The following is a 24367-nucleotide window of genomic DNA, read 5'->3' on the forward strand; positions in this document are numbered from 1 at the left end:
GATTACAGAATGTGCCAATGGATTGGTGATTACTAGATGCCTTCACCGTCCCCTCCACAGAATGTAATTAATGTTGTACTTATTGTGCCACTGCAGTGATGTCAGACTCTACCTTAACCTTGGTTCCTCCAATGCTTCCTCGGCTACTTTCTACACATAATTTAATTTATAATATATGTAGAGAGTGAAGAGAGAGAAGTGGATAGCATATTTATATATATTTAATAACATTGAGGGATATCTTTTCACACATCGCAAGCTCACTAAATTATAATACAACTTTGGCACAGGGGTCATGACCTTTCCTCTCTCTATACTCCTCTCCATCATCTCCCCTGCAGCTCCTACCACCTTTTTCTCTTTAAATTAAAAGCCAGATTTGATGTCAATTTTACTGTCGATTGAACCTGCCCGTCTGCTTCTGAAATATTTATACCTGTAGAGAGGAAGGTTGTTTCTGCTTAAGCATTCATGGCCCTTCACTACAGCGCCCAGCTGGTGTTGGAACAACTCAATGAGGGACAGACTGTTGGTCGTAATGACTACATCTGATAAAGGAAAAGAGACCCTATGAATAAGATATGAGGGGATTAGGTCCATGGGAATGACCTGTTGAATCATGTATAGGCTATTAAAAAGCTGAGAGATAGTATGGGAAAAACTGGAGATAAAAAAAAAGTGGAGTCCATAATAAGGTTGCGTGCGATGAGTGTGTATGTAAAACAATCACAGCCCTATTAAGATTAAAATTATAGAGACACACTCGCATGCACACACAAGCTTGCTGTTGTCATCCTTTCATCCTCCTTGAAAGCAATCTCATGTCAAATCAATGCCCAGGGCTTGAGCCTCTCCGTGTTATTTTCAGAGTAGTATCGTGACAATGCAAATCCACTGTGTTTACAATGTTCATACTTGTCAAACTGTGAAAGGTCAAGTCTCTCGCTTCCCTTGATGCTGATCTAATCGGTACACAACAATCCCTACTTCTATATTACAAAATGCCCCTTGAAGATGCAAGAAGCATGTGCAGGAGCAAAGACATCACACGTGGCATTTAATAGACACAGGTAAGCTTGTACACCGAATTACGCGAGATAACATCTGCAAGAAGCCCATCTGGAGTGCATGTTTAAATATTTATTAATTGTAAAAACACCCATGAGTATTCTCTGAGAGGCTATTGATACCCAGTGTAGCACATTGACTGATAACCACCATTGTGTCTAAATCTGGTAGGTTAAAAAAAAGAAATTGGAAATTTTTCCTTAATTAGTCATTCTTGGTTTAATTATTTGATATTGTATAAAATGAATTCACTGCACAACTTTGCAAACTTGAAAAAAAACATACACAGTTACTTTATTCACACAACCTGCTGAGCACAATTGCTGCCATCGGTGCCGTATTGTTTCTCATTTACATCGCCCTAGTTTCTGGCCTGGCTTGTTTTATTCTGGGTAATATATTAGCTTCCTTGCCTCCTACTTGGGAGAGTAACCGGCTATTTCCTCAAAGTATGATCAATTTTAAAGACGCAAGTGATTTTTCTACCGAGGGAGTTTGAGGAATGTGTGGGACGCACAGTGTTTCACTTATTTTCTTGCACGTATGTCTGTGTTTCAACGCGACGATAACACAGTCGCTTTAATGTCTCTGTGTTTTATCAGTCTACCTGCACAACATGACTCTCACACGTACACTCATTGTCAAGCCTGCTGTCGGCTCAGAACTGTGAGGTTCTACTAATCTGTCGTAAAACAAATGGCACATTCCACTGAATTCTTAATGCTGCAAGGTTAATACGGTTATGTTTAACTTCATCAAGAATACGAACAATCCGTCTAATATTCAAAAATCCTTGATGAGCAGGGAAGGCTCTTCAACATATTACGCACACAAACATTGCGGCGATCTACTGCTGTGTTTTGAAAGACATGAATCACTGTAGCTGTTGGATTTGCAGTCGTGCAGCTTTTTTTGCTTATCGTCTCTAGACATTACAATATAGTGAAGGAGAAACATTACTCATGAAATGTGAACAGAAAAGAAAACTATAAAAGCAAAACAAATTATCACTTAAACCGGCATTGACAGAATTATCGAGAAGAGGTAAACTCTTTTTTTGGTACTTCTGTTACGCATGGCGGCTTTAGAATTATACGGAGATCATTGAAAAGGGCTACTTGACCAAGGTTTGATTACAGCATGTCAAGATTACATCTTGTTCCTGAGATCATGGTTTATAAAGCTGGAAATGGGACCTCAGGTGGCCACTTAAAGCATGCTTCCCGTACGGAGCACTAATCAAAGCCACGCAGTACCTGTTTGGAGAAAGATATCATATTGGGCTGCTTTTGATGTGTGCCTCTTGACTGCTGGGAGCGTTTATGTGCCAATGTAATCTCCCGCCTTCAAGCTGGACTGTGTGAGCCTTCTGTGCTTCACAAGGAACAACATGGACTAGTTAAATTCCTTGATACTCTTTCAAATAACATTAATATTCTAAATATATCAGAGGACAATATCAAGCGGGGATCTTTATTTGTATGGGAATGAGAGCAAAGGTTTACCTACTCAATACGGAGGATATATCTTCCACAACAAAGCAGGATGTATTCAGATCAATTAAAATATGTGAGCGTGTTTGTCTGGCACCCATCAAGGTCAACTGTTGTTAGTGCACAAATCATTACAATGCTCAAATTGAATAAAAAATCAATCCCCAGAGTGTTTCACTTTAAAATATGATAAATAAGCTTTTCATCAAATGTAAGGCTGTCAGGAGCAACTGCTCATATGTGCAGATATACAGGGTACAACTGTAGGTACGCAGATGGTGAAGAACCACGCTTCAGCACCAATAGTCAACAATTGGTCATTTCAGTAGATTAAGTAGTAAGGGTGTCAAAGGAGACAACGGACGGGTTAAAAGAGAGCAAGATGGAGAGAAAAATACAGAGAGAGAGAGAGAGAGAGAGAGAGAGAGAGAGAGAGAGAGAGAGAGAGAGAGAGAGAGAGAGAGAGAGAGAGAGCTATTGATCCGACTGCTGGCCTAGCATGACACAGTACAGCTCAATTCAACAGCCTTATCATTAGCACAACACAAACCCATTCAGAAGGTCAGCCCATTTGGCTGCTGGTTCCGTGTGCGAGTGGGAGAGTAAATGTGTGTTTGTGCGTGTGTCTTTGCATGTGTATATGTGCATGGAGAGGTGGAGAAAAGGGAACAAGAAGAAAGAGAACATTTTGATTTTTTTTTAACCAATGAATAGGACCACTCACAGCACAGTTCTTTGTTCAGAAGACTTTCAGTCTAATGACGTGTCTTATTAAGAGTTAAAGGTTAAAAAGAAAATGCTTTCCACTGAAGAGTGGACAAACCCTGCAAAGTCAGGAGCTAGCAGAGGTAACTTAACTAAGTTTTCCCTTAACATCTAAACTCAAGAGAACCTCTCATAAGTGCAATAATAATAAGTTCAGTCCGTTCAGCTGCTTCGTCGGAATCCGACAGACATGCTGTAGATGAAATCTCATTCTCTAAAATGGCCACGCAAAGGGGGATTAACACAAAATAGCACATTTCGAACAATCAGCCATGGAGCATTAGGCTTAAATTGGGTTCCTTTAAATACAAAAGGACATCCTCCTCTTTGATTAGATTACACTCAGGCATGAGTGGCAGAGGTAGTTGTCAAACACGTGGGGCTGGAGAAGAGGGGACGCAGTCCATAAAAGAATAATGGAGCAGTCTCCATTGGCAACGCAGAGGCACAGAGGCTATTTTTAGCAAATTAATTTAAGGCTCTAAATAATTAACTGATAATTATCTGGCAATCAAGAGTAAGATAAAATGATCACCCCAAGAGTTTTTCTGTCATGTGGCACAGCAGGAAGACAGAGGAGCTTAGTGTGACTCACCAGTCAGAAAACTGCTAGACGGCATTCTGCAGGCAATGACAATGACAGGCGGAATACAGTGAGATGCGCTCGCTAAAAGGCAAGGAGATTTGGGGATTTGACATTGAATGCTACCTAATGAGTGACAGATAACTGGCACATACAATCTATTTGTTTGGAGGATAATAGATGTGTGCAGCAGCACACGGACTCACGCATACATATGTACTAACAAAAAGGGACCATGAAGTACAATCACACCACAGCATTTATACTCATTGTTTACAAAATTGTCTTCCAAATGATGACAATCGTGGCTTAGTCACAATTTTGACAGAATGGAAAGTGCTGACTAAAGGTCCAGTGCTTTTGGTGGTAATTTCATTGGAGAAATAGTGGATGCTTTGTGTCCAAGTTAGTTTATCTCCATACCTGACCCTGACAAGAATCCCTCTGGAGAGAAAAGAAGAGGAGAGGGGGGGGGGGGGGGGGGGCAGTAAATGAACTGCTCCTGCCTGTGTGTGTCCTCCAACTTGCACTCACGAAAGGATTTTGTCCTTTTTACCAAGTATCTCATCTTGTCTTCATCTCATTGTCTCTTTGTTACTTCTATTCGCTCTTTCCTATTCGGTCCTCCCTGACCAACATATCAAACTAAGTACGGAAACCCGCCAATCCATCTTTTTTCTCCGTTATCGCTGATCTCGGCAGCTTCCTGCGCTGTTTCTGTTGGGAAGGACGGGGAGGAGAAAATGGTGGGAAAATATGAGCAAAAAATGTTCTGACTATACATGAAGAATGATCTTAGGCTGTTAAATGTCACAATGTACACTAGGGGAACAACGTCATGCCACTGAGCGCTTACAACCAAACAAATAATACCTTCCGTTTCTATACAGGGCACCTTGCAGCCTGTGAACATAACTGATTAGATATAAATCTGCATTGCGGTAGCATTATCAGAATACCCAGAAAAGAGGGGTTAACACTCAGCCACATAGAATATATACAGCTTGATACTTGATGAAGGAAATACTGTATGCATACTGTATCCATTTAGGGGTTTTGGGATTAAAGAGAGGGTACAGTTGGCTTGACATAATGTGTTTTGGTGAGAGCTACGGTTGAAAGGCCTACCTAGTCTCCCCGCTGCGCAACCTTTTATAAAAATCAATGCCACCACTAAACACAACCCCCCCATGTGCAGCCGGGCCCTGTTACAGCCTCCTAACCCTTCTAGTGTGGGGAGGAAAACGCACACAAATAGATAAATTAGAGGCTTCCCAACTGCCCTCCTCTCAGCCTCCAGTCTGTCTGCCATTGTGAAGTGAAAAAAACATCAGTGTCAGTAACAACATTTTTTTAATTTAATCTGTTATTAAAACACGAACCCCTGCTTCTAAACATCACTTTATTTAGCCAATTATATTTTCTTTCCTACCCAGAAACAATCGCATCTGTGAACATCATTGTTATTGGCTTAATTTGTTGTCGATGGGTGACATAGCAAAAAGGTTTTGAAGGCTTTGTTCACATTTAAGAACAGGATCTTAACAGCGAGTGGACTGCTGAAGTAAACATTAGCTCAGATGATCTCTGCTGTGATACATGAATTCCTCTCCCAGCAAGAAATATGCATCATCCCAACAGGAACAAAAAACATTGAGAGAAAGCGGTGTAAAAAGGGAACCAAAAGCTTGTTGTGTAATAGGAGTAAATAGACAATGGGAGCATTGTCTTTTTTCATGTCTTTGTCTTGGACTTGGAGGAGGACGCTTTCATAGACTGTCTGAGCACATATTTAAAGAGGCACTAGCATTGGACATTTGTAAACAATCTCATTGTCAGTTTTTGGTGGAAAAGGCACACATCAAATTCTCACCACTTCCTTAGCAAACGTAACAGGAATCCATTGCTGTGGAGACTTTTCATAAGAAAATGGCATCCAAAGACACTGAGATCAGTGTTCAATGTCGGGAATGAAGACCGGAATCTGAGTAACACACAAACACACCACGATATTACAGGTAGGTAGCTCGGCTGTGTTACCTCCTCAAACCGCTCAATTTGGCAGACTGTTGGTCTAATTTGCATCAGATTACATGCCCACAGTGGCAAACACTCCTTAATGGGTAGCATCATTCTGTGCAGGTGGCAGGGGGAAGAAAATGAGTTTGCAACACAAAAATGATCTGCCTCCTCAAGTACTGATTGCTGCCCCGATGTCATCCGTTTGTGCTCTGAGATATCATTTCCAGCCGCTCAGTCTCTCTTCATTAACATTAACTGCGCCATTCCACAACGTGGACACATTTACCCAGTTATATTTGTAATTACCATATCCAGGACTTAAAAAAAAAAGGTTTATTCTTGGCCTGTTGTCACCCAAAACCCTTGGGATTTGATATGCCACTCTGCTGCCTCTCTGAAATAAAGCAGTCCTCTATGCGCTTACCGACTCCGACTTCTAATTGTCACTTACTGTACGGTGTGATTGGAAGGTGTTATAAACTAGACGAGGTGCTGCCCACTTTTTATCTATGTGTGCAGGTTGACGGCGGTATTGAGCAGGAGAACAATCCATATCAGTCATTAAAATGCAAATGTGTTTACCAAGTCTTGCTTTGATGCTGCACTAATAACAAGCAGTGGGAAACAATCATGAGGCCGTATTCGAACCCATCGAGCGCGCGCCGACACAGTGTAATGAGACGAGAGCTGAGATAAGTGCAGTTACAGCAGTCAAATCAAAATCGTGTCACTATGTGAGAACGCGGGACATGGACTGTGTCTCGATAGCTATGTGTAGATACCAGCACATCAATACTCATTTCATACAGCCCAGCGGTTGTCAACCATTTTTTGGCTTCTGAACCCTAAAGCGGACCCCTCATTACAGGCTGCATATGCATTGGTGCTGTGTTTTTTTCCCCGGTGGGTTTAATTTGGCCAGATGAAGTTAAACTAACCACCAATTAACAAAAACTGAAATATTGTTTATTTTAAAAGCCAGTATTGTAAATTCAATACATATAAGAGGTTTAAATATTATAAAAATGTATTTTGAGCTGTTGATATGAAAAAAAAGATATAAATGCACATTTTTATCCCATCTCCCAATGCTCCAGCAGAGCATTGAAGAATATATGGTTCTCCTAAAAACCGCCATTATAATGGATAGAAGATGCTCTTTGGGGAAAATACCTAAAAACATCAGTAATTAAGCATCCATTCCTTTATTAACTAGTGATCTGTAACATGTCGATAACTATCGAAAATATAAAAAGGTCTGGCAGCCTATCAAAAATAACTAAAAGGTGCTAAAGCCATGACAGATAATGAGATGCTTTCACCTTGCAACTAATTTGTAAGGCTTTTATTAAAAAAAAACTTTTTTTTTTTACAACAGAGGCCCTACATATTACAGTCATATAATGTATAATAACCCTTCTGAGAAAATGTGGCCTTTTAGCCCTTTCCTTCTGAATTTTCTTTAAGTGGTGCATACAAGACTACTGCTATTAACTAAAGTATTTTAAGTCAGGGAAACTTACATTTGTGGTGACAAAATGAAGGGCTCCGGCTTTTGCCTTGGGACTCAGGCAAACTAGGCAACACAGAGACATTTGGGGCTCTGAAGATCTACTTACTCATACAATCGCTTCCTTTTGGAATCCTAAAAAGAGTTAGTAACCCACTTTCAAGCTTAGTTAATCTGAAAGAAAGGGATCAAGAGAAGAAAGAAGTGGGATAACATGTGAGCGGGTGGACGAGGCAGTTATATATGGGTGAGGGAGACAGAGGGAGTAAGACGGGGAAAAGGGAGGTCTCATCTTTTGCAAATCGTATCATCTCTGTGAAAAGCGGACGGAGTAAAGTATTACTGCTAATCTCCAATCCGCACCTTGAAAAGAAGTCTAACTTTCATTTGCCATTGACAAGCCCCCTCTTGTGATCTCTGTGGATGACAGAAGCCCTCAACGAACAGATTACATAGTGTATTTACTGTCCTCCAAGTACTGTTCACTGAATTCATTTCATTTAGTTATTTCATGAATGTTTTTTTACTTATATAGCTCTGGAAAACAACAACAAAAAGCATATACCATATATACCATTCTATATAAAAAGCCCAAAAGTCGGTAGACTGTGAAATGAAAACTAAACTCAGATAGGCTTACAGGAGTATTATCTCTGATCAGCCTTGCATCTGGGAGAATACTTGATACTGCTCTGTTTCAGATCAAATCTAATAAGCTTAAAGGTAAGTATAGGGCTTAGTATTCATTTGTGGATAGAGAAACCCATTCTGTACATAGTTCACTTGTAATATGATAAGGAGATATTGTTGGGGGATTAGGTTATCTCGCAAGAGATCTATTAGTGGATTAATCCCACTGGCTGTCTTATGAATCATTACCTTACTGGTTACAATCTGATCTCCTTCAACTACCAACACAATGACCACACACACACACACACACACACACACACGTGCACCCGCACTTCAGCAAAGCATATGTGAAGACTCCATGATTTAAACACTCACTTTTGAGGTTTCACAGGTGCATTTTAAGACATATTGGATAAGAATACACCATGCATAGAGTGCAAAAGTGGTGCGCTGAAAGGTCGCTTAGGAGGCATCTGAGCTCCAGTAAAACAAATAGTGAGATGCTAATCGTGGATCGCTAACGTCGGTCTGCAGCAAAGCATATCCACATGCATATGTGAGGGTATGGATGAGGTAGAAAGAATAGATTCTGCAGGAGCTGTAAATCCTGCAAAAATGGCGAAAGTGTCATTGGATGACACAGGGATTATATCTTCTTCATGGAGAATACAGTTTCACTCAAACTGGCTCCAGCAAAGTGCCTTTTAGCTATTAGGACAATAACCAAAATGGAAGGCTTGTACAGGATGGTAACGGAGGGGCAATTGGTAGAATCATTCCATGAAGTCAGAAAAGCCTGATGCCATTTTTAACACATTGGCACAATACATCACTAGGCTGGCCATAACATTACTCCTTCAGCTCAGACAGCATCAGGTACCGCAGTCACGACCGTGGTATTTAGCAAGGAAAAAAAAAAAAAACACAACAACCTGAACAGTGTTCCTGCACAGAGCCTAAAGGTTGGACAGAGAAAATTCAATCCACTTTTTTCTATCTGTTAGAAATCTATTAGAGGCCAATACGGATGTGGATGGGGGAAGGTTTGAGATGTTTCAGGTCAGCCTTAGAGGTTAATTGTTGATTCGTCGGTCTGGTCAGTGAGGGGATCACTGTGTGAAACCAATCCAGAAGGCAGGAGATGAACGGTGAGTGTGGATGGCATTGAGAAGATTAGAGTGCTTGATGGGAGAGGCAAAGAGAGTGAAAGAGAGAGAGAGAAAGAAGATGGGAACATGAACCAAAGGCCCTCAAATCAACGTCCTCCCAAAGCTGCCAATGCTAACTGGCTGCAGCCACATACCTACTTAAGAGAGGTTATGTGTTGGCAACAAGGCCATTGAGGCTAGCCGTACATACATTTAGGGTACAAAGGCAGGGTTCACCCCTCGTGGAGAGAGAATATAAATATTTGTAGTATCAAAATAAAGTTCCAACTTCTCATGACCTACTGCAATATAGAAAGCAGGCACATTACAGCCAGGCACACACATAAATACGTACAATCTGCTGGACCAAGGGGACAAACTTTTAAAAATCTAAATATGGTCAAAAATCATCACTAAATCGGAAATGAGGAACGGTTTCCTTTGTTCTGATGAAGGTCAAGTTGATATGTAGAATGTAGACGGTGGTGGGGTGGTGATAAATATTTGTCTGTCTGTTCGGATACACAATGAAAAGACGCGGCCATCCTGTGGGCATTGCTCCACATCTCTCTGGCCTCCTCCATGCCAGTCCCATTTCACAAGTTGTTCTACATCTGTGACACATAAACACAGGCATGTACGCGCTCTCACATATACATGCATGCAGCGAAGGACCCTGCTCACACACGCTCGCACATAGCGAATGTCCCTAATCACCTTGCTCAGAGATGAATGAGTTTGCCGCTGTCCTTTATCATTTTAATCACTTCAATAGAAAATGCCTCATTCACGGCTATCGTTCTGTGCTGCCTGGCAGCAATCTCCTGGGTACACATTCCTGCACTCCCTAAAACTCCCCCCTCACAGGGACATGAACCATCCCTCTCCGATAGTACAAGCTCCTGTGACACTAGAGCCCAATGTAACCACCTCAAATCGTTTCATGGCTAATGCCAAGATGCCTGATCATAATTATCAATTTGCAATTATTGAAATATATAAACGAGTGTGTATGGGACACAAATCAAATTAGGCTTGTTGCAAGATATACATATGTACTTTGATTCAATTTATTAATATGTATATCGTGTTTACCATGCCCAATGTCTTTTTTAAGTGTAGGATATCCAATAAAAAAACAAGACTCGTCATATAGTACATAAGTCATATGGGGGCACTGAAAACTCCCTGTAACGTCTTGCATTTCTAAGTAACATTCCATCATGGGATGAATATAAATGATTGCATAGCTGTGAGGCTTAAACTAAGGTTGACCTGAATGTCTTAAGTTGCAGAAGCTTCGTTGGTAGCCATGGCAATCCAATCGAAATGCTAACATTAGAAATATAATTCAAGAGATTTTTAATGGTACTCTCTAACCTTCATGACATGCAGAGAAAAGGGGAGGGTGGTACAATCCATTATTTTTATTGTAAAATACCAATGCTAACATTATACTAAAATTCAATAGATTTTTTAAAATGTTTTTTATTTTTAAAAGTAATCCCTTGTCTTGATGAAAGGGATGGGAAAGGGAAAGGTGGGACAACCCATTATTTTTATTGAACATAAAAATGGAAACACAGATTTGTCAGTTTAAGAGCACTCCCTTCTGAATATAAATCCTGGTCTGCTCTCCTTGGTTTTGACATGAGATTTTGCATGCAAAATCCTTGACAATTACTCTATTTTACATTTTCTTTTCATGCATATTGTTTGCGGGTTATTTGTTACTTGCATATCTGTCACAGTTGAGAAAATTATCACTTTCAAAGGTCAAACATATTTTGGTTCCTAAATAAGAAAAGGTGACTTTTAAAGATGGTTCTTGTCACGGCTAGTTGGAAAAACAAACCCCATAAAATGTTGTAGGATACTGTGAGACAAGCTTTTGAGCCACGGTGCCAGTGTGCATCCATGCATACTCTTTAGTCTTTATTACTTAACCTCAAACGGAATGGTACTGATGTATACTTATCTAAATGCAAGATCCAAAATTAGTAGCATTTCGATTGCCTCTAAAAACGGCAAGGCGGCAGTATAGCTAACAGTGCTAAGGGGAGTAGCAGTGCAAACCACAGGGAAAGTGCTACACGAGCTAACAGTGTTTACGTGTGTATGGGCGCTACACTATTGATCAGGGTGGCTTTTTCAGCTGAGTCCCGTGCTGTTACAGCTGCACTGCACTATCGCCTCAAGACATTCTATGATGATTCAAATGGCATTGGGTCATTATTTGATGTTGCAATAAAACATCACTTCAGTAATGTGTTACGCAAATATCTACAATATAATTGAATAATCAGCTTCCTGAATACCTACTTAAATGGACATTATTTGAAAAGTCCTATTTTCAAGACTCTTAGCTTTAATTATTAATTTCTATTATGCAACTATAGAGTGTAAAATAAACATAGTCCCATCATTATATCAATAATTTGTATTTAAAAAGTCTGATGGGTACATGCAAACATTAAGAGTAGGCTAACGGAGTACATGCAAATATACTATATTTAAGATCCACCCGTATGACCTTGCTTTTGACTTTGGTTTAACAATATGACCACTTGGTCAAACAAGCCTGAGGCATCGTAACCGCTGTATCTGTACCCTTCACCACAAACACGACCCGAGAACGCATTCAGCATACTGAATGCATAAAAACTGCAGTTATCTAAATTCTCTTTATTTTGAGATCTTAATGACACACAAAAACAAGATAAAGTCTGCAGGTTGGTGTTTTGATGATGGAAGTAACGCCATCTTGTCACCACTGAGCTGTGGCAGCACCAAACCGCAGTGTCCCTCCAGTCCCTCCAGTTCATAGGTGGACAGGTATGTGCTTGCATGTGTTACATTTGCAACTGCTGTTAGTGTGTTAAAACATTTCTGAATTCTTGGCTTGAAAGGGATGAGGTGTATAGATAGATTCCAAAAGAAGTTTAAGGACACTGTTAATACGCCTTTAAAAGTTTTACTTTCACAACCAGGCAAATACCGACGTTTGGTCTCTAGCCCTACACGTTCCCCCCTAGCGCCAGTTGTGACTGCAGCAGCGATGATGTATGGTTTCCATTTGTATCTTGTATAACTCTTCAAAATAAACTTATGTCTTGACAACAAGTTAGGTTTAGGCAACAAACAAACTGAGTTAGATTCAGTATAATAGCATGCTTGAAGTTAACTTCACTGAGATAGAAGTCCTGTCTGTATTGGATTAACAAGGAATTGTAAACTTAAATTCAACTTAATTGAGAACGTCAAGGTGACTTCTATAGTTCTAACCCCCTCCACCAAAAAGAGCAGACAGATGATGCCGGTTCGCCCCACTTATATCCTCACTTCCAACCAATGTTCTTCAGCTGGGATGGAAAGCTAAAAGCCGTAGAGGTAAAAAGCCCAGGGATCAATCACAGAAAGTCAATTCAAGGACAGCTGTTGCAGCTTCAGGTACCAGACGTGTCCCAGACATTCCTGTTTCTGTTAAATGAAAGGGCTCAGAGTGTATGTATGTGTGTGTACGTGTGACCTAAAGAAGCATAAAGCGGAAATAGAAAGGGGGGAAATGGATTATAAACAATTATGTTTCTAAGCATTTCTTTTATTTTGTATGTCACTGCGATTGCAGCCAACAGCGTGGTGTTAAATGCCTCTCGCTCCCTCTGTGTCAGTGCACCAGCCAGAGGTTCCTCTTAACTAATCTCATATAATCATGTCCATGGAGGAGACATCAACAATACAACCATTAGCACTTCTGGGGGTAAACCTACGTATTTCGGCAGTTCATCTGCTAAATAGAGGTTAATTGTCAATAAAACCAACATGGACAAGGTAATTGTTTTGACTCACACTATTTTAGCCGTATTGGAAAAATATATAAATATAAAGCTGTGAATACTCCATTTACCACGACCTGCAAGGAACATAACTGTTTGGATGCATTGGAAGGAGGTAATGAGGATATCAATATACAGCAATGCAAATGTGGGAGGGTGTAATTATATATGGTGACACTATAGTGAAATAAGGCCCACAGATGGAGCAGTATAAACCAATATTTATTTGTAATTGCTAGTTATGATAGCCTAGGAAGTGACATAGCAGATAAGGGCAGTTTATTGCTTAGTCCAATTGACCCTTTGCTGGGGGATTAGTCAGATCAACCTTTAAAACACAGACTGCCTAATGACTACAGTCCAACTAGTTATGATTAAAGATTGGGAGATCAATCGAGGAATATTTACTAATCGGATTGGAAGGAGATATATAAGTTTCAAAAATGTTTCGACATGAACAACTGTGAAAATGAGCGCTGGTGCTGCTTTTGCTTTGAAAGGTAAATAAACATCTACCTATCATCAAATAATCGTCTGTCTTTGTGTGATGGTTTACTTTAACACTAAGATCTGCTAGTTTTAGCTCCTATGTTAATCTTTTCAACTGGTTCCCACTGCGGAACCTGATAGTGACACTGGGGACTCCGTGTTAACTCTGAGAGGTTGAAGGAGGAGCTGCGAAGGGTTAAGAAAACGTCAATTGATGAAACAGTCAATCATTGACTGATGGCGGTATATTACGTGACCCAGCATTTGTTTGCTTGCTCAATCATTGCAGTGCATTGCTCATTGTGTATTCCTTTACTTAAGTTCAAACAATGCTCCCATTCAGGGCTACTGGTTCTAGTTTCCGTACCAATTAACACACCTGAGGTCTCAGTATTGGAATAAAAAGTTATTTCAGTTTAGAAAAAATCAAGGTCTCTTGTATAGAAAATAGAAAATTACCAGTATTTTCTTTTTTGCTTGAATAAAGACAAAGTATGGAGGCCTCCCAGCACATGTCCTCAGCAAAGAATATCCTCTAAAAGCTTGAATTCAACAGTGTGTTTTGACAATTCTGTCTCGGCCATGACTGGCAGAGAATACCAGCCAATCCACTTTTGAAATGCGACAGGGAAAAACAAAGCCTGTCAGAATGAGTTGCAGAGACGTCTACTGAGAGCCACATGTGGTGGGAAACAGAGTCGGGGGAGGGTGAGGGGGAGAGGGAGGCATCCTCTACATGACTCTGTCCCCGAGACACGCGTCATGCTGCTCCCCCAGCAGTGGGTGACTCTGACAGGATACTGTCTGTGCAGCATTCCCCGTCTGTGTGATTGATGAGCCTCGTTTTGCCAATTACTGGCGAATCCCCTGTTGACTACCATCAGATTGCAGTTTGTAACTGTTAGTGTTTCTGACTGTCACAGATTCATTTTAATTACGGATCTCTTACTCCACCAACTTTTCCATTGTGCCTCAAATTTGTGACGGCGGGCGCGCACTCTGCGCAGCGACGTACTGGGGAGATGGTCCATTGTGTTATTTGCAGTCATTAATTTATTCACAAGTACATGCTCGAAACTGTTAAAGGCCACATCTTTCTGACGTAGTCAACGTTAATGTTGACCAAGTACAGTATCTTAAGATTAATTAGTAAATGGGAGGTAATTAGTGCACTTTATTTGCCTAATGAAGCGCCTAATTGCCCCAAAGCGTGCAAATGCAGTGAATAACTTCAGCTAATCGCTTGTCGGCACGGCGTATATAGGATCTAACTGCAGGCGAGATGGCTCGCAGTCGTAGTCAGACACAGTGATCCCTGCGTCCTGTAAGGGGGGCAGGATGAGGGTGAAGTTAAGACCAACCGAGAGCCCAGTAGAACAACACTGTATTCCCCCGACACCATCGGCAAGGAAGGAATAGCATTATTGTGGGGAAAGGAGAGCTAGTGTTGGGGCATTAGTTTGATTTACATTTCAGAGAGGCTTTCAACTGGCGCACGCAGCAACTTCCGCTAATGATACTCAGGCCTTTTCATCAAGGAGCCTTCCTCAGCCTTTTGGGTGGATCACATTTATTCGTAATAAGGGACAACACATGGTGCTACAATGTATTATACTGCTTTGTACAGAAATACACTTCAGCCATTGTAGAAATATGTGCTCTGTACACCATCTACTTTCATTAAGTACATTTCACTCATTTTAAAATGACCTGAATGGATAATGCAGGCGGCAAATGGACAGCATTTTCCTGAGAGCCAACCTGCATTATTGGGGTTGAAAAATAGACTAAATGCTTGGTGGCTCATATTCACTAGACAAATAACTCTGGTCACGTTTCCCTTCCACTTGCATTTGATAGAATAATTTGCCAACAATGGGCCTGCCATTCAACTTAGACTCAGGGATTTCATTAAAACATCAAATGAAAGTGAAATCATGAGCCATGACGGTGGAGAGTGGGGATGGCTAAGCAGAGAAGCGTGGCTGGTGTCTACTGCAGGATTAGAGCTCAGCAACAAGTGCTCAAGGGGGGCTTTGCATCAAACCCAGGAGCCCATGACAAATGAGGGCGGCTGGGCTTCTGTCTATTACCCTGCACTAAGCTCAGGCCTTTTGGGGAAGTAATGAGGTGCAGATTGTTGCCGCTGCCACTGGGTCCTCTGCCCGACTTTCTGTAGAGCTGAAATAATCAGCAGACACCCAGGCCACAGGGACAAAGCAGCAGACCAACACATGGACACGTGGAGATAAAAGAGATTAACCAAAATAATTTCCAATTTTGAACACTATAATCGTCAAATACATTGGCTCTTCTCCTGCATATTATTTTGTGGCGCTGTAGGAAGTATAATAATAAATGCATACATTGAATGCATGTGTACGGAGGGATTTTGCATCTCAGGGGTGCGGGACACCCTCTTAGACCGGCAGGGCAGGAAGGCTTTATCAGTGGAATATGACAGCTGTTCACTTGGGAGCAAAGGCCTGGATCCAGTGGACATCATTGGTGTACCTTGTGCCCTCCAACACCCCCCCCCACACCCCACCCCCTTCTGCCCCTGGGAGCTCTAGTCCAGGAAGCTTGTCAGCAAGCTTACTCTACTGCTTAATGGAGCTGCCACATCAGGCCGAGTGTCACAGCCTAACAAGATACTGATTGGCGAACTTCTAGGGAATTCGCTCATACGACCAGAGGGCACCAAAACGGTCTTTCTTTGGCGATGAACACGACAGCCGACAGACGCATTTTGAACAGTACATGTGTTCTGTGAAATCCTTTTTTTTAGATTCATCGGACTTTGACACATGGCTGATGTGTCTCATACAGAATTCTGATGTAAGAGGCAGAGCTGTCTGAGCCAAATTCTGCAATTTCTGCAATTCAATGTATTGCATTCATATCTTTGGCTTCAGAGGTTGCCATGTGTTTAAATCTATTGATAACATTCAGGACATCTGTTTCCTTAGCACTAATCTGACTTTTCACACAATGATTTATAGAGTTCTACAATTATTAGTCATTAATTAACTGGTGACTAATTATACATTAAATTAATTTTCAAAGTGATTTACAAAATAATGACAAATTCCCCATCCTTAAATGTGAGGACTTGCCTGTATATGTTTTTTTTCTTAATTTAGAGTAAATTTAATTTGATTTAATGCAGCAATGAACATGATAAATGATAAACCAATGAAACGTAGCCTCATATGGTAGTAAATACATTTTCTTTTTGGGACAAACACTTGTTGGATTAATACAAAATTGTTCTAATAATAAAAAGTTCAAGCAAAATCTAAAATAAATATTGATGCAGCCCTAACTAGTGAGTAAATTGAAATTATTACAAAAGTAAATAAAGAATTGCTCAATGTGCAATGGAGCAGTGAGGGTATCGTGCTATATGAAGCGTGGAAGGGCAGTATGGGAGAAATACTGTATAATTGTTGAAACTTTTTCAGGTAAGACAGGGAATGTTTTTTTGAAGCTGTAATTATAAATGTTGGTCAAAGCGTTTATGCTTAGGGAAGTTAATTTAATGGACTCTATCTGCGGCAATGCCAGTTCTTGCCCTAATTAAGGTTATTAAAAACTATAAAAATGTTGTGTTTTTTATAATTGTCATCAAGGTAATACAACAGCCTTGCCCAAACAACCAAAGAGAAAATCCTTTTTCATTTACATTTTGGGCTACTTCTTTACAAAACCATTGCAAAAAATAATTCAAGTTTCATCAAATTTTTTTACGTTTTAGACACAAACTTATTAAAATGCATTAATTATAATTGTAATACTCTCTCCTACATGCGGAATGCAACATGAGAGATGACTATTTGTAGAAATGCACTGCTGCTTTTTACAATTCTGGACATTCATATCGGAGTGAGAGATACATACTCAGCATTCATGCAGCCAAATAGTCTGCTTTAAGCACCTTTACTTATATACACTGGTTTCTTCTCATTTTGATGATTAAAAAGCTTCTGTGGTTTATCTATGGTTCAGTTAATTGGCCACACAGTTCACAGTGAATTTCAGTAGAGGATGAAAACACTGTGAGTTGAGGGACCGGTGGTGGAGGGCTGAAAGGAAGGTGGCGATGAAGAGAGAAATCGTATGTGTGGTAATGGGGTGGGTGTTTGTGTACTTTACTTTTTGCTTGCTTTAAACATTATAACGTACAACCGAAATAGCCACCATCTTTATTTAACCCAGTTCTCTAATCCACACACATTCAGAAATAGACATGAAGATTCTGTAAATAATCCGATTTATCTCTCATTCAAACACACACAGGTGAGATTGAGAAGAATAACTTCTCCGGGCAACACTGTGCTTCTCCAGTCAATATAACCCGGTACCAGGGGATGTCTAAACTCAGCAGCCTGCTAAATAGAACAATTGTTTCACTAACAACCATTTATTCAACCTTAAGTGCCTGGTGCCGAAACAAGAGAATGCCGTTTACACCTGTACACGCCTAGCCTGAAGCTGCTGCTGTTTGACAAAGGCCAGCCAGAAACACATAATGGTGAATCTCTCTCTCTGATGTCTGAACTAAATCAAGTGGAAGTATTTGAGAACAACAAAAGTGCATCATTCGATTTTTAAGGCGGAAAAAAACAGTGGCATGTTGGTATTATAGGCTTCCACGGGGCTGGGAAAAGGTGTGACTGGCCCAGTGTTAATTTCGTCGACGAAAACTATGACGAAAAATTTTCATTAACAAACCTTTTTTCCATGACTAAAACGAGACTAAGACGTGACGAAAACGATCTTAAAAAACAAAAACTATGACTAAATCTATTCTAACTTTCGTTAACGAGACGAACATGTTGGTGGTTGACGAAGTCACAATACTTTTTTCCCCCTGAATTCGGACGCAGCTAACATAACAGACAGGCAAAGTACGGCGGTTATTAACGTGTCATGATGACGTCATCCACGAACCCAGAACGCTCAGAGGTGCAGCGGTGGTTCTTGTGCACCGACAACGGACCGCGATGACTATTTTACGCTTCGGCGAGTTTGAATATGCGCTTCCTTAGTTTAGCTCAGCTGTCTCGGTTTAGCTGACTGTTAGCATGCGGAAGCTGCGCTGCTTCACAGAAACATGAAGACCCGTTTAACAGACTGTCGGACCTTTCTGCTCTGTTCTCTGGCGACGGCAGGCAGCGTTTCCTCGGCTGGATGAGACGCTCCGTTACAAACGCGTCTAACATAATGAACTCATTGCAGGTTCTGAAGCCAAGAAAATAATGTATTGCAACGATGGTAGGACGTTAACGGGTCTCTTTTGTTGGGACAGTGGAAACAATAAAGGACCATGAAGTTTCCGATGTCAAAAGCATTGCAAGTAAACAGACAAAGACAACAAAGTGTTGCGTTTAGATCCCTGGTCCTCATGAAGTTGTTACACCTTTGCCAATTTGTTAAATTGCCTTGCAAATAAATGCTTTGCTATTTTTTAAAATCCAAATCCTTTCATGTAATGATTTTTCACATGTCATTTATATCAGCTCACACAAAACTATTTGTTGCTTGGTCCGGCTGCTCCGTCAAATTTCAGTCAAAAAGTTTGCCAACCCCTGCTATAGACCTGTCCTAGGAGGGACATCTAATGGACAACCAAGTACTGCAAGCTAGACTATTATGCAGTTGTAGACACAACACAGGGGGTCCCTGGGCCTGAGAGGGGAAGAAAAGGAGTTTAATATGGCTATTAAATGTAACTAAAACTAATTACATTTTAGTCTAGTTTTCGTCGACAAAAACTAGACTAAAATGTTCTGAGTTTTCGTCGACGAAAACTAGACTAAAACTAAGAAGGATTAAAATGACTAAATGTGACTAAAACTAATATGCATTTTTCGTCTAAAGACTAAGACTAAATTAAAAATAGCTGCCAAAATTAACACTAGACTGGCCTGACACTTTATGGGCAGATAAAAGGTTGGTGTGCGCACCTGGCACTGGTGGAAGGGTGAGCTTTGTAGGGTCACGTAACTTGAGGCTCCTTATTGATCTTGATCGACAGGTAAGTACTGTAAATCTGTATTGCTGCTTGAACAGCGACTTCTTTAAGACAGCAGGACATTTTCAAGAAGGAGGTCGATATGATATTCGTTAAGAAGTTGGTCTCCCCAAAGACAGACTTTGATTGTGACTTGGATTGAACAAATAAACGTCAGCTATATAGCTATCAAATATCTCTCCTCATCCGATGGACAATGCCGCCCAGTCTTTGACTATTTTAGGGAGGTTGAATGAAATTCTGAGCGAATTAAGGCCATGAGCGATGGCTTCAAGCAACTCAGCCCCATTCATTTGTCTTTGTAGATGTTGGATCCTATACATAGCCATTTTACTGAGAGGGCTAAATGACTGTGTAACCATACTTACATACACAAGCACAGGGGAAAACAACTAATTATTTCTGAGAAAAAAAGAAGAAAAAAAACGGTAGTATTAAATGTGTTTATAAAAATGAATTAATGAAAGAAAACCTCTCAATGAAAACGTTCATGATACAACAAACAAGCCAAGAAATCACACAATTTCCAATTCTGTTTCCTGATTGTCACTCTCCACATTAGAGTGTCCCAAAAAACAAAATGAAGACTGGCTAAATGTGTAAGCCCATTCTAATATATCTTAATGAAGCCGGCCCCAGAGCATAGCTCCTCGTCATTCAATGTGTGGTAGTTGGGGAGAATAATGGGCTCTGACTCTGGCCTTCTGGGAAATAAAAGGTTAGGCTAAATATCAGCGGGTTGGGTTAAGGCATTGAGTACATAAGAGGGAGATGTATTGGACATGTCCAGGCACCCAAGGTTCAGTCCGGTCTCTCATCATCCCCATCGAGCCACCTGTCCAACATTAATATTCCAGTATGCAGAGTCCTGCTCAAAGCCCCCGGCTCTACTCTGTCATATTCAGCAGGAACTGTAAATGTGGGTGTGTGAGAGAGTGAGTGTGTGTGATAGCCATAGCCTCATGGTGAAATAGGGCTCTCTGGGGGCTTGTGCCTCAACTCTACAGCCTTTGTGGGTTCCTATTACTTCTGACAGATAGAGATCACTAAACTGCTGAACAAACACGCCATTCAGTCATTTGCATAAATTACAGTAATGGAAAGAGAAAAATGTATCAATAAAGCCAAATGAAGTACTTCCACTAAGCTCTTCACTGCTTTCTACCGTTCATTCCATATTTCTTTCTTTATGTATTTTCTCTTCTCATATTCTCTTCTATATTTTAGTATTTCATAACTGGTACTGAGCTTCTGCTGCTATACAGTTATTTTACTATTATTGTGTGGAATGATTTCATCTGAAATGCTAAAGATGACGTATTCTCACAAATTGATTGTGCCAGACATAAATCAGACTTTAATGGGCAAAACCTGAACAACAACAAAAAACTAACCTAACTAACAAATTAGGAACACTAATCATACGTGGTGGGAAAAAAACAAAACAACATTTATTGTTGAGGGTTTAATTAAAACTATGCTGCTTTGGGGCACATATTACATTTAACATACCCTGCAGTGACCATGGCCTACTGAAATTAATCTCAAGAAAAACGCTCTCACGTGTCACAGTGAAATAGAGACACATGTACTCACCTACACATACATTGTAAATTACTCTTATTCTCTAACACACACACACACACACACCCTGACTGACTCATTCATCACAGTGCCCAGCAGTCGAGACAACAGTGCTTCACTTAACTTTCCAGGGTTGCTCAAGCGTCAAATGCATGACTTTTAGCTGTTGTTGTTCTTCCATCTGTCACGCTTCAAGAAACCAATATCCTTTTTTTTTAATCCAGAGGAAAAGTTTAAAGAGGTATGATTACCTTGACTGCTATCATATGTGTACCAAAGGGAATTCCAACCAGGAATATACCGCACTGTATTTCACACTGACATTGTTCCAACACTTTGCTGTGCAACACAGATTAGAGTGCTACCTAAGCTCATTGCAAACACAACCAGTACTAAAAAACTCAGTAAAGGAAGCACAGTCAGGGCTTTCTTTCTCCTGCATGGAAACAGCCCGGGAATAAATGTCTTGGAAGGTTTAAGACAGTAGAAAATATTGTCCTTGGTGACAGACTTCAGAAAAATGGCTTAAGGTGAGACACACCGTTGTGTGTGTGTGTGTGTGTGTGTGTGTGTGTGTGTGTGTGTGTGTGTGTGTGTGTGTATATATATATATATATATATATATATATATATATATATATATATATATGAACGCAAACATCCTGGTGTAACAAACGAACCAAAGGCACTACGGAAAATGACATTGCAGAGTTCTAGTGTAATGACATCACACACTGTAGTGTGAATATCAAGAAAAGGAACCGAGAAAAACTCTTTATTTGTTTGAATCCTTCCTAGTGCTTCGATGTGTCTGCATTCCACAAGTTACACCAGTGAAAAGTATGATTTAAAAATATGTACAACTGAAGCAATTCAGCCAGTTGAAAAATCAAGACACTCCAAAGGGAACAAAGAGCAGATTGAAAATTAAATATATACATACATACATATATATATATATATATATATATATATATATATATATATATATATATATATATATATATCGTCAGTGCTTTCCTTTTGGCGGTTACTTTAAATAAGGCAGTAACCGAAATAGATCTCATTAAATCTTATTAGGGATCCTTCCTAGAGCCAAAACTCGATCAGGTGGGAAGCGGCGAAAGGGGAAGTTCCAGGTCAGCCCGAGCCAGCCTCTCTCTGCCATTCTCCGGGGAGGAACTCCAGACAGTGAAGGAGAGGAATGCTGCAGTATATCTTCACTTCTCCATTTCCTCTCACTCAAGCCTCTGGTTCTCGGAGGACCCCGGGAATCAATACTGACATTGGGGCGCGGGCAGGCTTTCCTGCCTGCTCTGCCTCCGAGTCGCCGCCAGGGAGGTCTTTGCTTCAGTTTTTTTTTTTTTTTTTTTAATCACACAAAAATGTAAGTGCCCTTCTTTGATTGTGAGCCGATTGTTAATGTGCTAGGAGGCTATTACTCTTAAAACTACCCAATGTGCAAACTCAGCCTTAATAAATCTCAGATAAAAGGAAGCAAAAATCAGGTTAAATTCTATATTACACGAGGGCGCCGGGCATATGGATACACTTACCCACTTCTTAAATTACTCGAGTAATTCTGTCTTCCCTTGCTAGAGACAAGCCAAGAAGACACTGCTGACTGCTTTTTTTTTTCCTCCCCATGAAAGACACCCTCGCCTCAGGGTATTGACAACAAACTTGATTTTCAGACATTGATCACACCTATACAATGAGGACCTTCCCTCTCAGAAAAGGGCATTCAAGAAAGTGCAGAGACATGGCTAATTCAATTTGGGAGCAGAGACGCTTGGCTTTAAGTGAAACACTTTGTTATCGAAAGAGGAGAGGCGCCGTGAGAGATGCACAGATGGTTGTGTGGAGACACTCGTGGCCGGTCAGGAGATGAAATCACGGATAGGCGATAAGTTGGTGTGAGGGGCTAGAGTCCCTATTAGAGTGTCCCAGGGGACAGGCAGTGGTGGCAGAGTGCGGTAAAAATAGCCACGGGCAGGATTTCACTCTTGGGACGCGAGGGAGGAGTGAAGGGGGAGATCCGATCAACATCTCGTAGCTAGGCAGCCGGATCCATTCCCTTCGTTCCCTTGGGTGCCACCCATCAAACCAAGTGACTTAAACTGCTTACCACTGCCGGGCAGAACAGCACACTTGTTTGCCCCTGCTGTCCCACGAAATGCACATACGATACCTTAATCTGCCTGAACACAAACGCTTTTTTTTTTTAAACAAAGCGTGTAATTGACCACCATTAAAAAGAAAAAGGATATCATCATCTTTTCCACAAACTTATCTTGTTGGTCGTCGGTTTTGGGGAAGTTCTGGATGTCGTTCTCAAGCCTCTGGATGTGACGTTCCATGGTGGCCAAACTGCTATTTAAGATGTCAGCCGACACTGTGGGGAAAAAAGGGAAGAAATTAATAAATTGACCACGATTAAGATTTGTTAAGAGTCCACATAGTAAAACTACCCACGACCGAGTTGGACGGTACGTTTTGACATACTGACTCCTGCCTAATCCATTTGTGTGTGGCCTAGAAAGCGTCCGTGTGTAAACGTGTGTGTACAGTTTGTGTGCGGCTCATTAATCAGTCTGTAATCACTGCTTGCAGAGTTGCTGTGGAATCCACAGTATTTAGATGAGGCCTTTCAAGTCCAGACTTCAAACAGTAGGCAGTGTCTTAGGGGATCAGACGGGACAAGAGCATGAAGGCAGAACCGTGTTAGTTTTAGTCCTATTGAACAACCTCATACTGTATATAGGTCTTTAAAAATCAGCCTGGAAAAGAAAAAAAAAAGAAAACATTTAATTAGAGGTTAAATGCAGGAGGCGTATGTCTATAATGTGGTCCATCCTATTGCACAGCTGGCCATCGTGATTTACTTTAGACACTGATTGATAACCAAAATAAGGCCCGATAAACACAGCGCTCATCATCAACATATGTGATTTAACCTTCACTGCCCACGCGTCTGCAAGGTCGGCCCATCCACTAGACTGTAATGGAAGTGCTGAGGGAGTGAGGATTTGGGTAATGGACAAGCTGTCAAGATATATGGCATCAATGACATACGGGTCAACCACGTCTAGCTTCACATCAATTCTATAGCCTGAATGTCCTTTTTTTTCTCACCGTCTTTTTTTGACGATAAGATTGACTGACACGATTGTGGATCACAGGCACCCCGAGGCACACT

The 24367-nt window shown here is 40.8% G+C and overlaps 1 protein-coding gene across 30 annotated transcripts in view; it reads right to left on the minus strand.

Moving 5' to 3' along the window:
- diaph2 (diaphanous-related formin 2) overlaps positions 1-24367 on the minus strand; it is a 301435-nt gene that overhangs the window by 61448 nt on the left and 215620 nt on the right. For 29 of the 30 annotated variants that reach the window (XM_078100695.1, XM_078100702.1, XM_078100692.1 and 26 more), the window contains one exon: positions 23439-23563. In XM_078100695.1, the coding sequence (XP_077956821.1) occupies positions 23439-23563 (125 nt within the window). Of the gene's footprint in view, positions 1-22521; positions 23564-24367 lie in introns of those variants that run through there. The other variant, XM_078100712.1, reaches the window with a different exon arrangement.

This window comes from Gasterosteus aculeatus, chromosome 4, assembly GCF_964276395.1.
Source record: "Gasterosteus aculeatus chromosome 4, fGasAcu3.hap1.1, whole genome shotgun sequence".
Lineage (NCBI taxonomy): Eukaryota > Metazoa > Chordata > Actinopteri > Perciformes > Gasterosteidae > Gasterosteus > Gasterosteus aculeatus.